We start from the raw sequence: 15,218 nt of genomic DNA, 5'->3' as shown, positions 1-15,218 counted from the left end.
GCGGTATTAAGTTACTGAAATAAATACCACGTCATAAGCGTAACGCCGTTACTGGTAACGCATTACCGCCAACACTGCGATCACATGGGTCATCGTGATGTGACTACTCTGAGAACGTCACTTCACAATTTCGTCGGGGCTGCCCGGTCCCCACATGCAAATTATCGCCATTAGAAGATTAATATAATCGCTCTAAATACTAGAGCTCTAAAAATCGCAAAACTCAGTCTGTGTGTGTGTGTGCGTGCTTAATAGACTATGAGCATTGAATATCTAATCTATCTGTTTCACATTCTTCCGTCCCAGCCCCTTCAAGTCCGCGCCGCTTGTGCAGGTTCTCTTCGATACTCTTTAGGGAACTGTTTCGTGTACCGTCGGATCGCGCCGCGGGGTCCGGGTAGGTGCCGAAGCTCGTAGCTATTCCGAAAGCGACACGTTCAGGGCTGTCCAATAGGGAAGCCAGCAGGTGCGTACACACTTTGCTGTTACACCTGTCCCGTCCGCAGCGAACAAGACCATATACCCTGTGAGAGTGCACCCTCTATACACGCCTTTCCAGCGCTTATTATTCACACTGTAAATCACGCATGTAACATATTAAAAACATGTAGAATAAGCCTAAACAATTTATATTCTGTAAAAAAAAAAACGTATGTTTTACTTGGAAAAAAAAAATAGCTGTTCGCTGGATAGAGCATAGTAAACAAACTTAGATATTATGACGAAAATAATCCCCTGGAGAAGGGGAACAAGAGGGACAAAGGACAAACACAAATCTCCAAACACAGCTAGGAGACTGGTGCGCGACCGAAAAAAATCCGTCTGGTCCGGGTATCGAACCCGGGACCTTTCCATTTCCAGTAAGCAAAGGGAGTATCAAAAGTATTTTATCGCGAGGTCTGGATATCAATTTATTTCCAATCGACCAAGAGGGCGCGAGCTACGCTACATTTCAGGTGGAAGCCAATCTACTCTTACGTAAAAGCTTCTCTGCCTCGGGGACTTTCCCAAAAAATTCATTCAGGCTGCTTACGAAACTGCCTCTTTCAAATTCACCGACTTTTCCGGGTTTTCCCTCGATATTTCATACAAATTCCTCGACCCTTACGAAAGAAGAAAATGTCAAGGATCGGGTTGCAACCGGTGTTCGGGCTGTTCCCGCTTAATCCGGCGGGTCTGTCGGTGGCTACCGCCGCCTAGCGGTGCCTCGGGCAACTTTGTATTACTCGATCGGTGTGAGGGCCATCCAGGCCACCGGAAGTCACACCCTCCCGCTTCGTTGCGTGTCACTGCGCCGCCCCACGTCACCCATGTTCCCCGATTTAGGCAGCTCTTTGACAATTTCCCCCACACATCCCTAACGTTTTGCGCATGCTTTGAAATTCCCTGACAAGTCCAGGATGGTTAGAACCCCTCTCATTGTGTCATCCCAACTCGGATTGATATAATTCACGAAGCAGGAAGGAAACGCAGGTTTATAGTACCGACAACTAATCTGGTACCCGCCGTAGATGTAGAGGGGACAGTTTTGCGTGGAAGGATATGTTTACTTCGTAAACGCAAAGCTCTATTATGGAAGTGCTGGGCTTTCTAGTCTGCCGAATTAACTGCCTGCTCTTGCTAGGCGTCTTTCGAATTAAAAAATTAAGATGATGATGATGATGATGATGGTTACCGCTTTCAGGTTCTCGAGTATTTTCTTCGCACACACAGGCGGAAAACATTTACAAACGTTTCAATAACAAAACAAGTCTTCTGTAAGGAAGATAATCATCTTCCCGCATGATTCGGCTTGAAGCGAATGTCCCCGATTAAAATGAATTAATCCGCGTTTGTTTCCGCGTACATTTATTTGTACAGTAACAAATGAGCGAGTGAATTTGTGCGCTACAAATCGACCCGACCCGCCCCCCTCCCCTCAAAGCAATCACAGAGGCCGTCCAGTTCAAACGCATTTGGATGGCTGACGCGAGCCCGTATCGACATTCGCTTTGCTCTGTTCTATCGTCTAAATGCGCCTCCTCAACTCGAAGGCATTCGCGTGTGCCTATAGCTCTGGCGTAGGTTCGCACGCAGAAAGATATAACTTCACGTCTAGTTTAGTCACCATGTAGCGTTTGGATATAGCCATCGTTTCTATAGAACGTTCCAGATTTAAACCCTCCTTCAAGAAGCAAAAAGATGCAAAACGAAAAGCTCGAGATTATAAGATCCCGCTACGATAACATCTTAAACAAACAAAGATAATAATGCGCGATAACACCGCCCTGCAATCGGCTCTACTTCATTGGGGGAAAACAATACACCAATACATTAAAAACTCGGGTATAAGATTATAAATGGATTACGAGGAAAGGCAGTCTCGATATTGAGTCAAAAGAAATAAATATTTTCTTTAGAGAGACAAAAAACACGATGCAGACATCAAAAATAAAAAAAAAGGCTCGTCCTTTGTCAAAATCGGTTACGTAAAAGTGTCTCCTACATTGGACAGAACACGCCTCGCACAATATAGTCTAAGCGTTTTTACTTCTAAAATACACAAAAGCGCGCGAGCATCTTCTAAACACACAAATCCGCATTAAACAAAAAACACGCCAGCCTGACAAAAAAAAAAAAAAACAGGAAAGACCGCACACTTACAACTGCAGCGATAGCGGATGATCAAACAAACAGGAGGTGGAAAGAGCACCAAAAATACGCCTACAATCGGGGGGGGAAGAAAAACAAAAGTGACAGAGTAAGAAAAACAAAAACAAAACAAAAAGAGGGACACTGAACAGAACCGAGGAACGAGAAAGAGAAACAGAAAGCAACATAAAAAAAGGGGGAAGAAAAAGCAATTGCCTCCCCCAAAAAGGGAAGAAGAGAGACTCTACTCAAAAACACAACCGGAAAAACCAACCACGGCGGAGGATAGCAGACGACGTAAGACCCACAAACCCAGTCCAATGGAAAAGGGGGTAAAAAAAAAAAAAAACAGGGGAGAAAGAAGCACGGTTGCGAGTTGCGCTGATGGAGAGGAGGACCTCCTCCTCCTTTCCCAATCGGGAGCATCGCAATACCATCATCCACAACGGCCGAAAGCAGACGACCGGGATCAGAAGGGACGCTCTCAGTCGGGGGAGTACTCGAAATAGGGAAAGGAGGGAAAACAAATCGGGAAGGAACACTCACTTGGGGGGCTGTGTTGTGGGAGAGGAAGAAGAAGGCACCCGTGCTTCCTCGTCGCCGTCGTACCGAGCGGCGAGTGGCGGTGGCGGCGGCGTTGGCGCCGTCACCGCGTCCGTCGTCGTCTGCTCGGCGTAATGGGCGCGGAGCCAGCGGAGCAGCACTAGCCTCGAGCGCAGACGACCAGCGGCCAGCCGAAACGCGGCGCTCGCGTCGCTAGGGAGGCCGCGCCGATTGAGCGCGATCACAGCGTCCTCCCAACTCGCCTCGTCGCGGGAAGCGCAGTCCACCAAAGAATGGCAAACTGCGAGCAATGAAAAGAAAGAAAGAACAGAGAAAAAAAATGTTAGTCACGGTATTACATGGCCCGATATAGTCGCTCGAATATGAGGAAATTAAAATTGCAACCAGCTAGTGGAGCTCAGAGCCAGTGAAACTGACGCTAACTAAAACGCAAAATCCCCTACCCCTTCTTCTTCGAAAAAAAAAAAAAAAAGAAGTCGTAGCGAGCTTACGAAAAGTTAAAGACTGGTTCAGACGTTTCCGTTTGAGTGTATTCGATCGCCTTAAAACCGCTTGTAATGAAACATACTGCCGCACACTACCGGGAAGCCTTGGAACACTTCCGAGCTATGTGTAAAGCTAGACTGGAAGGTTTGCAGTATTTGCAAGATAAAGTCTACGCATTATCTATGAGATAAACGGTTGCTCGTAACATTGTCAGAATTGTTTCGAGCACACGGTGAAAGAAGGATGGGGAAATATGTGCGCAGATCGGAAGGGTTCCTTAACGACCCAACAGACGGCGCCTTTGGTTTATTTCGCCGAAAGAGTTCACTAACGGTTGAACCGCAGTCGATCACAAATAAGTGAAGCAACCTTAAATCCCACGAAGAGAAACAAAAAAAAAATTTTTTTTTTCAGAACACGTTGACAGCGAAAATACCGAGAGAAGCCAATTAAGCATTACAATAAAACACAAATCGGTTAACCTTTTTTTTTTTTTTCGTGACAATACGGGGGCAAAATTGCGCGGAATCGAACTTGTCCAGGCAAAACCGCAAATGCGAGTTCTCCGCAGTCATTCGGAACAAGTGAACGAATCGATAAGCGATCACGTGATGCAAACATCCGCAATAGCGGGAAACCGACGAAGGAAAGAAAAAAAAAAGCGCTCACTTCGTTTCCTGTATAAACGCCCCAAAGCCAAACAAAGCGGTCCCCGAACTAACTCACGTCACGATTTTCCTCCACCCTAGCAACGTCGACCACGCGACACTATCCCCCCCCCCCCCCCTTCCCCGCCGCTACGCATTCTATCCACTGTCGGCCAACGCAAACTTGACTTCCGCGTTGGGTAGACGTATTAGTAACATCCGATGCACTCGCGGACGCTACGAGCTAGTCCAGCCAATCCAACGCTGAGAAACGGGCCACGTGACGACGCACCCAGCGAGTCACTGCGCCCCTCTCCAAGGTCACGTGACGCTACAATGGCGTTAGATTGGTTACGAGAAGCTCGAAGCGTCCGATGCAATTCATAGTATGCTTAAACGGAAAGAAAAAAAAAAAAGAAAGCGGGGTGATGTCCACCTGCCCCTAAAAAAGTTCATCGACATCGGAGCCAGGTAAATGACCGCTCGGGGGCAAGTTATAAATAGGGAAGCGATAGGTTACATCCGCGTCTCACCGAAAAATTTAGTCTTACTAGCTAGCGCGCACCACGAACAAAGGGTCAAAAAAGCAAGTAAATATAAATACGAGAAAATCGCTCTGGCGTTCAATTAAAAGTGAACAGCTATGAAACCGCAATTAATTGCGGTAAATAGTGTACGCGGAGGAATATTATGCGGGCAGGAAGTGAGGGGGTGGAGGGGACGTAAAAACTGCGAGCTCTGGTTCGAATGATTAGAGGGTAGACTGAAAGCTAGCTAGCTGCATTTTCTTCCCTTTGCACTCGTCGAAAGCGTTCGAATGCAAAAAGCCGGACGCCGGCGTTCCGCGTTTTAACGCGTTCGGCGAGTGCAGTGGAGACAAGGGCCGCTAGCCTTGAGTCTACCAACTAATCAATTCAACCAGAGCTCGCAGTTTTGACGTCCTCTCCTCTCCCTCACTTTCTGCCCGGATAGGTGGAAACAAAAAAAAAACAAAAAAAAAGTTCAAAGCTTCGAATCAGCGCCTCCCGCAAATCCACTTCACCGCAACAAGAGTCTCCTAGAGGGGAAGCCAGCCTCTCAGGGGAGACGCGCGGACATGACGGATTGATGCTATTCTATCTGTTGACTTCATATGCTAAACAACTCGGATGTTCAAAAAAAAAAAAAAAAAAACAATAGGACGGGGATAGGAAAAGAAACAAAAAAAAAATATTTACAAAAAAAAAACATTGCTAAAACCTTTTATTTATTTTTATTGTAAAGGGACGGTGCAACGATGTTGGCCTCCAATGTTCCTTATTTCACGAATGCATATACTGGCACTACAGTCACTGGCAGGATGAAAAACGGCAGGGCGCCTCTTTCGGACGGCCGGCCAGGGAGCACACGCTCGCTGCCTTCCGCCGTGCTTTATGACTGCGCGTGCACTCTCGAAGGCAATGAAACGCCGAAGCGTTATCGAAGCCAGGAAGCTCGCGATGGCTTCGTGCTCTCTCAAAGACTACATGAATTGTGATCGGAGTGTCTACGCGTGTGCTTTGCTTAAAAAAACACTGACCCCAAAGATCAGTTTTTTTCTTTTTTTGTTGTTTCTTTAACGATGCAAATTGTAATCATAGACACGAAAAAAAAAAAAAAAAACCGCGAAAAGAAATTTACGCGAGCGCGCGCTTTATTTTTGGCGCACTTCTCTCTCGCTTCTCTCCTCCTCGCTTTTTTATTATTATTTGTGACGTCAAGTATTATGAATTTTAGAAGCTTTGTAAGCGACATTTCTATAACACTTGATAACAACATTCGTAAAAGGTTTTTTTAACGCAATGGCAAGCGCACTACGGCCCTTCTTTTTGAAATACCGAAAATCGGAGTCCGGTGTGATGTCGCCTACTGGCTTCTTATCCTCCCTTTGGAAAGCATGGCAGCGCTCTACGCATGTAACAGAGGATGATCGGTGAGTCGGGGAATAGGACCGAAGTGCTCTTTTTTAGGTGCTCGGCGACCTCTCAGACTTAGAAAAGGAAATCGTCAAACGGTCAAAACAACTGGGTTTGGTGTTTGTGTATCGTAGTTTCGGTTGTGACTCCGCCGTGGCAGCCTTTCACGCGGAACCGGCACGACGTGGTCCCTCGCGTCGCTCACAAAAGCCCAGAGCGTACACGCTCTCTTCGACCTCACACCGTTTCAAAGAATCAGAAATCGCTAAAAAGGCCCAAAAAAAAAAAAAAAAAAAAAAAAAAAACTTTTAATTTGAAAGTCAAGCGCGGTCTGCTCACAGCGACCAGCGGTACACCCGGGGGAAACCGACTGTTCGCGCGACGCCCGCGAACACGACACTTCGGCTGGCGGCGGTTCGGACGGAGGCCGTCAGAGAAACTCTACTCGCAGGGCGGCTCAATATTTGTCGTCACTGCACTGGTGCAAACCGCGCGGGAACTTCAAATTCGGCATTTATATATATATATATATATATATATTTTTTTTTTTTTTTTTCAAAAACTGAATTTTCATGTTTTGAATTTTGAGGGTAACGTCCAGGCATCGTTTCCAATCGCTCCGGATAATAAAAAAAGAAAAAAAAATATGGATTGGACGAGTCAGTGCCCCTTTAAACGATAACGCAAGACGCTATGTTTTCTCTTTTTTTTTTTTTTTTCTGGTGCACGTGAAAAGGCATTTCCCGGTACTAGCTCTTGGCACTAATTGGGAGTACGGCGACAATTTTGTTTCCATTTATTTCCCATTTCCTCGCTGTCTTTTTTTTTTTTTTTTTGTGAGAGCGCGCGGTCGGCATCGGGTACTACAGAAGAGTAGCATCCCCTCGAAACTAAAGATTGGGTCGGATTGGATTGGATTTAATGGTGACCCCTCTGTAACGGGGGAAGTAGCTCGTCGGAAGTTCCGGCGAGGGCCTGCCAAGAACTAGCTCAGCCGGGTCCACAAAAGTGTCCTGGAGAGGCTAGCCGAAGAACATTGAGGCACCCGACTGTCACCGATTTTGTCACTTTAACACGGACGGATTTTTATCGGTATTTTCCTCTCCGGCTAAAACAGAAAAGCCCACAGCCTAAGCAACAAATAACTACAGCGTGACACACGTTAGAGGCCGTGTACTCCACCGTTTACATTTGTTATCTACATCGGAGACGTGAATTAGACACTCCTTAAGGCGGACAAACTTCCCGGTATCCGAACTTCCACGCAACAAATTACTTCAAATATAAAAAAAACGCTCACTCTCCCTCCACCCCCCCCCCCCCAAAAAAAAAAAAAGAATTTAGTTTTTACAAAAGGAAACTTGTGGCCCGGCCGTCGCCTATTAGGATCATGCTTCGCGATTGGTTCGCGCAATCCGGTACGGTACGATAATAAAATGCTCGCTACTTCCCACGCCCCCCTCCCGTTCTTATACGGGGTCCGTGAGACAAAACAAAACCCGGTTTTTCGGCCCCAGTGACCAAACTACACGTCGCAGAAAGCTAAAACCTCCGCGAAAATGTTACGTTAGCGTTGGGGAGGGAATGCTAAATCTCGGAAATACGACGTTACCTAAATAAAGAGAGAGAGAAAAACTTTATTGAAAACGCCTGCAGAATCGGGTAGGCTCCCTCCACGCAGGGGGGACGAGCTTTCACGGCGACGCGGTCACTACGTGAGTATCGTGCGTTGTGCTCCTCAAGGTCTTGCTTCCTCGCTACTTAAAAAAAAAAAAGTATTTTATTCATTAATGTCCACCTAAGCCTAATAATCGTCGAATCAAGAATCGATCTGTCGTGGGCGCCTGCGGCACTCAGTTCAATGAGAAAATGTTTTCTTTCTTGCTGCCAAGTCTTCTTCCCACTGAAACCGGCGCACCCCTCGAGCGCTGATCAAAGATGCACGCGAGCTCTTCTCGAGTGCCGAAGAAAGTACGGCCCCGCCATACACATTATAGTCACTGAAAGAATGAGAACGTCAGGGCGTTCTCGCTCTGCTTACCGCCGTGGTTTGGATGCACGTGTGCACGCCCGAGGATCGCAATGAAGAAGAAGAAAAAATCGACGATTTAAATCGAATCTTTTCCGCAAAACTAATCCTGAAAATATTTTGTTATGTGCTCTTTGTCTATTATTTCATGCTCTCTATGTACATGTTTGTTTTATTTGTATCAAAGAATCATCAAGCAAGAAACATTTAATTGCTGAACACGAGCAAAAATAAAAAAAAAGTGCTTGAGAAAATTTAAGGGTTGAGCTTGATTTCTACCTTCTACTTCGTCAGCAACGTTACGCAACAAAATCAGAACGCAAAAAAAAGAAGAAAAAACTAGATAAGTATAATGTCTTATATCGGAATTAGGTCTGAACTCGAAAGAAAAAACAAACAAAACTTTTTAACTAAAAAAATCAAGCAGTTTTTGACCTACTATGGCGCAATAAAAACTTGTCAGTTAAACTGCCACTTTCCTTCCGCATTGTCACAAGTGATCGGACAAACTGATCAGTCAATCTGCCACGTTATAAATGCCTATAGTGATAAACAACGGCTATTTTATAGCTAGAGGTTTTTAGATAAAGTAGACTTGGTGTACTCTGTGTGTTGTGCTGTCCTTCGTCTTTTCCCCAGTCTCGGGGTTTTTTCTAAAATTACGTTAAACCGTCACATGCTCGTTTGCGCCCTAAATATTTCTACATTTTTTTTTTCTTTCAACTTTGCTAGCGAGACGCAGACTTGTTATCGAAGGTACAAAGGTCGCCCTCGAAGCGGGACACCTGAACGACTTTGATGTTGCTCTCGCCTTGTCAGCGACAACTAAAAAAAGTACCAAAGTCACACACCAAAAATTCCAAGTAAACCTCCGGTTTTTTGTTTTTTTTATTATTGTATTACAGGGATCACGTACGAACTCCCTCTGTCGTGTGGGGGAGGGTGTATGGGGAACCAGACAGTCAGAAGCATCGATGACGGAATTAGAGAGAACGCTTGGCTGCCACGAGGCGCGATACCCCGTCTGGCCACTTAGCTGTACACAGCGACCGCCGCGACTGTAACCCAAATGTTGTAGCACAAAATGAAAGCTCGAAATTCGTGAAGCTTTTTTTATGATTATTAGAACACCCCGGGAGTGACGTGTGCAGGAGCGCTCCTACATCAGCAAAGCCTCAGTCGTGCATCAATGTGGCTAGCGTTTTGATTTACAGCGAAGCTGTTTATGGCTAGGGTTCTGTGCATTTTTGCTGTGTGTCGACAAAAATTCAGGCCATGTCTACGATTTCACCGCCCTCTCTTTCTCGTCGTTCCAAGCAACGCTTACGTCCCTAGTTTCCTTTCCTTCCCCGGGGTGGCAGTCCCATCGCGCGCGTCTACTTTCCGCCGGCTCCACGGGGCGGCGATAGTCCTCGACATGTGTGTACGTACCTTTCGTCACGATGACCACCGATTGAGACAATAAATGTGTTCGTACCTTTGTTCAAAATTCTGTGCCACGTCCGTGTCGTGTGCTAAACAGCTTCGCCTGTCATCCACCTCCACAAAATAAAATGGCTCATCATTTAAAAAAGAAAAAAAATAATAATGTGCGCGTTATTTATTTATTTACTTATTTATTGCACAGGTGCATTTTTTATGCTTTTATGTGTCGTCTAATAAACTTTTAGCTGAAAGTACGCCTTGTCCTATGTTGCCTCTCACGTTTTGCCCGTACTGTTTTGGCATAAAGCCCCTCAGCACGCATCAGAAGATACCAGTCCAACTTGCAGCTTTGATAGTTTACTACGTTGCGGGCTCCAACAACGCGTCACCAATTACCACCCGCCAAAATAAAAATTTTAAAACTTTTCTTTAAAAATAAATATCGCGTCTTTCTTCTTTTTTAGATAAAGAGGGCGAGTGAAGGAATGAGTAATGAAAGAAAGAGAGAGAACGCGCGATGCAGGAGGAGGGACTGTTCCAACTCCCGCTAAATAATTCACCGCCTGGTGTTGCCACCTGCGCGGGAACCGCCCAGCTTTATCCCCTCATTAGCGGAGGTCCGAAGCCGTGACACTAATTTTGCAACCGCTGCGGGAACGCGGATCGTCTTTCGCCCGAGAAACCCTTGCGTAACCGGAATGTCATACCGGTACCGGTCCCAATATCAAAAAACAACAAACACGCGGACGGCTGTCCTTTTAAAGTATCCGCAACGGAGACGTCGCCTGCGCATGCGCACCGCTGGCCTTGCTTGCGGAGTTCGGGATGTCGTAGAGGATTGCCGAGAGCATTGCGGAACAGCGGCAAAGATTTCTGAGAGGTACATCTTATTACCACTGGTGGTCGTAGCCATTGGGGGTTGTAGTGGTACAGCGCGATAACCGAAGGTTTTTTTTTTTAATCTAGAGGAGATTACAAGTTATTTCACTGTTTACAAAAAAGTAACAGTAGAGCACGTGCCAAGCGCGCAAGCATCCAAAATAGCGCAATTCCGGAAGGCGTTTTGTGAACAGTAGAGAGGAAAATGCAGCCTCAGACTCAAGCGGGTCGAGTATACTATTTTCTCCCGGCTGTCCCGTTTTGGGCTTGCGTTGTTGAGTGTAATTGTGTCGTGGTGCCGGAGTATACAACAGACTTGTACAGCGTGCAAATCGAGCGCGCCCTTATCGAAAAGCAAATTAACCTCCCAGGCTCCAAAGCCTCCGCGCTACGTGGGAATTATACCCCTGTCATTCGATCGGTGACGATGCAACAATTCTCGTACTTTCAGTAAATACCTCTTACTATTATTCTTTGGCATTAAACCTATAGGCATTACCGGCGGGTCTTATAGGCATTACCTATAAAACCCGCCCGAAATATATATATATATTTTTTAAGCAATTGCAGTCGCACAAAAATTTGAGACGTATTGTTCGTTCCCTAGACTCGCAGTCGGAACAATCGCCCACGTGATCTGGAGTCGACTATATGCCGCCAACGTTGATCATAGCCACGCGCTAGGTGTGGCAAAAGCACAGGGGGAGCGCCGAGTATCGCTGTGACTGGCTAGATGGCGCAGGCTACCGCCCGCTACAAAGGGTATAGCCAGTAACATTCATCACGAGCACAAATCGAATGCGCATACAAGGTGCTCGTGTCCACTCTGTACGAGACGCACTTAAAGGTACACTCACAGGGTATCTATGCTCGCCAGTGTTTTTATTCCTACATTACATATGAGAGCCCAACTGCCCCGAACGCAATTCGCGGCCCGAAATTCGTTTTCTTTCCACCCGAAACCAGCCGATCAAGAACTGGCCGCTTCGAGTCGCGCTCACTCTCTTCTCCGTGGCCACGTACCGTTTTCTATGGTTTAGCTTTAGACAAACACCAAACATAATCATAGTCATGGGTCATCGAAGGCACACGCAGAATATTAAAAATAAAGAAGATATATGATACCTTTTTTTTGTTTTTTTGTGGCTTCTATAAAGCCGCAAATGCTTTGTTTGGGGGGGTGGGGGGAGTATCACAGCCACGTGACTTCCCGTCACCTTTCTCCTTCCCAACATTTCTTCTTCCTCCCCAGTCCAGTTTCAATTTCGGTTTCGAGCAGTTGCGTTTTTTTTTTTTTTTTTTTTTTTTTTGTATTTTATTAGAAATATACGTGACGCTGTCGCAAAATATTGATTGGGTGATCATCTGACACCATAATAAATCGTCTGGCAAAATATTTAAAAAAAAATTGTTTTTCGGGAGGTGTCCCTTTAAGTATCGTAACCGCGGGGATCGCGAAGCTCGATAACAAAAGCCATTGTTGACCACACCAACAGTACGATCCCCACAACTTCGTCGTCAAAGTTTTGCGCAGGAGAAACCGAAAGGGAACGCCCGCCCTGGAAGGATTTTTCAACCTCTTCCTCCTCGGCTTTAGTCCTCAACTCAGGAACTCGTCCTCCTCGAGTAATGATAAGCGCCGTCGCGGAACTGATTGGTCACGAACGCGAACTCAAATGTTCGTCGACCAATTGATTGTCGACGAGCGCATACGTCCGAGTGACGCGCTGCTCGTGTCCAATGCGCGAGCTGGGTTCGGCTGACGTCATTTTGGCACCGCGGATGCGTCGCGGTGAAAAGGCAAAGAGCTTTCGAAGGGAAGGAGGTACCGAAATAGTCCGCTATATATTTTCAAATACTCGTACCGAAAAGCTGGCTTTAGGCTTTCTACGCTCGTGAACTTGTTTCATTTTTGGCGCACCACGCGACTAGTAGAATCCCAATTTAATTCCAGCCAAAATTGAATTTCATGGTCCCTTTAATCCTCAAAATTGCGTGGCGACAAAGTAGCTTCTTCTTGGTCAGTGGCGTCCCGTGCGAGTATACTTAGGTCCCAGTAACGCCAGTGAGCTCGTGTAAAGTGAGAAACAAAGCGCCAGTAGAAGCTTGTGTGAAGGGAACAGGCAGGCTCGCCACTCGAACAGGCAGCCTAAAAAAAAAAATGGACTGCGCCGAGCATGTTTTGTGCCGATGCGTGGGTACTAGAGCATAATGGACCTTTTTTCCAGTAAGGAGTGCCTCATGACGGTTTCGCCGCCTACTACAAATGGAGGGCAACCGGACTCGCCTTCTCCCATAGGAACAGATTAGTGTCGCAAGAAAACAGTGCCCCCCAAGAATGGCGAAAGGGCGGTCAAGGGAAAAGGGTGTGCGCGTGCGCAGACGCTTACTGGAAAAAGGTCCATTAGCAATGTGACAGAAAAAGAACTCTGCGCCATCTATCGTGTGGTAAACGAAGCAAGAGAAAGGTCAGACTGCACCTGCACCGTCTTATCCAACAGTAGCTCCCTACTGTTTGCGTTCCCTCACCACCAAGGAGGGGCATTTAGAACAAACAAATATAGTGATTTGTACCGATTATAAGCAAACGATTATCATTTATGGAGATGATAGATCATACTCGACTTACTTCTGAATCTGTAGTGGATATTTCTATCTTAATTTCAGTATCCCTTTAACGTTACATCACACATTGCCTCGTTGAGGTGTTCATGTATGTGTGATACCCCGAAAGCTGGGCAAGGATATTCAAAAAAGAAAGGTATTTGGAAATACAAATATCGAAATACATATATTTTAAGTTCAAAATACAGATTCCGAGGTACATTTGTATCTCATGTAGCGGGATATGCCCGAAATACATTTACAAAAAGGGCAATGAAGTATTCCAGGACACCGATACATGCCCAAATACATCTTTACCCCCAAATGACGTCATGCTCCAAAAACACATATAATGATACAGTGCATTCTACACAGCATCATACATACTGCAAGTTCCAAATGGGTCTCAAAACACAAACAAACTTGAATTCTCAAACGTACACTTCTTTATTTTATCAGAAAATGAATTTGCAGACTTCGAAAATCAAATAACTACATTTCGGCATGAGTAGCTCTTCAAAGAGCTCATGAATGAGGCATTGACAGTTCCCCCACAGTACCAAACTGGCGAAAGAGAGAAGCCTTTCTACCATCGCAGACAAACTTTAATTTGTGCTAAAACGAGTAACTACCGCTTTTACAGCAGGGAACACCCCAAGCATTGACACGTCTCTCCTTGGGCCATCCAGGTAGCAAAAGACATCTGCTCTCGCACGGGTTTGTCCAGATCTTGCCGAGGCCGCGGAATCGTCACCTTCAAAGTCGTAGAAGACGAGATCCGTTGTCAGTGATGTCGCCACACCGCACGAGTCTTCTGAGCACGGTCCACGAGTCTCTGCGGCTCGTACGGATAAGTTCTCAAAGTTGGAAGCTGTTGCCACTTCGCTTGAGGTCCACCGCATCTTTGAAGTATGGCTGCGAGCATGACCGGAGTGTAGCGTCTTCATCTTCTAGTTTGAAGGCTCTCGAAATCGTTTCAAGAGGCCGGTGAGACAGCTTTCCGGGATGACGGAACCTTGCCGGATCTTTTGCCTCAAAAGGTTCAGCGCCTTGTCAACTGTGAAGAGTGTTTGAAGAAACTCCCTGTAGTAGCCATTCTTACTCTTCTGCAAGATGTTGATAGCTGCAAAGAAATGAAAAAGCACAATATAGTGTGAAGCATTTTGTGCGTCAGCACAATTTCGAGTTATACTGACTAAGAACTAGCACTTATTATAAGGTAAAGAATGTTGGTGACAATGAAGAATATAATAAAATGTACCTCACCTACAGCATATGAATACAGAATAGCCCGATACTCCTCCAGGAACTCGAGCCCCACATCTCGAAGCTGTGGCAGGTCGAGCTTCTCCGACAGGGTCTTCAGTTTTTCCTTGCACAACCAGGACGTGGTAGAGTAAGCTCCACCGAGTGATGCAGGGCATTGGCAGTTCCCGTGCAAGAACTGAAGTAACAATCTCCGCAGACTTTGGACGGTTGCACGAGCTCCGGTACTGGGCACATTTCGCCATAGCGCTATCGTGGAGACGACTAGATGTGGTACTTCTGCTGAGGGCTTTCCCGACGTTGGTTGTTGCAATGAAGCTCAATGTAGGACACGCGTAACGCGGATGATGAAGAAGGGTTGGTCCCAAAAGTTCATGGGGGAAAGCAACGTCGACCTCCCGCCCTGCCAGTAAGAAGTAAATAAGGGTGTCTCATCTAAACACACAATGGTCTTGCTGACCAAAGCAACCGCAAAGTCTAGTAATAACGCTCAGCTAGAGCATTTAGGTGGTAATATGACGCATACCATACGTGGTGTCATCAATTCTAAATTCTTTGAAGACCCTAACAAATTAGCTCCAATTGTCAGTCACTGTGCACACAGTCTTGCTCGTTTCTAGGCTGAAGTAGGTGTAGACATCCAAAAGCAAGTCGGCCACCCGGTCGTCTGAATGCGTTTCAATGAAACGTCTGCAATCGAGCGCTGTAGATTTCTGCTCTACCGTGTCAGAATCGATCTGACATGCTAGAGCA

General features: G+C 46.1%; 1 protein-coding gene across 1 annotated transcript in view; it reads right to left on the bottom strand.

The window, feature by feature from the left end:
• Positions 1–15,218, bottom strand: part of LOC8053792 (apoptosis-resistant E3 ubiquitin protein ligase 1) — a 118,241-nt gene that overhangs the window by 94,400 nt on the left and 8,623 nt on the right. Inside the window, exon 4 of the mRNA XM_029989821.4 lies at positions 3,178–3,475. Coding sequence (XP_029845681.3) covers positions 3,178–3,475 — 298 coding nt within the window. The remainder of the gene's footprint in view (positions 1–3,177; positions 3,476–15,218) is intronic.

The sequence above is a fragment of the Ixodes scapularis genome, unplaced genomic scaffold (genome assembly GCF_016920785.2).
Source record: "Ixodes scapularis isolate PalLabHiFi unplaced genomic scaffold, ASM1692078v2 PGA_scaffold10__122_contigs__length_95168666, whole genome shotgun sequence".
NCBI classification, from domain to species: domain Eukaryota; kingdom Metazoa; phylum Arthropoda; class Arachnida; order Ixodida; family Ixodidae; genus Ixodes; species Ixodes scapularis.
The sequence above is the reverse complement of the archived record's forward strand: the minus strand, read 5'-3'. Positions and strand labels throughout refer to the sequence as shown.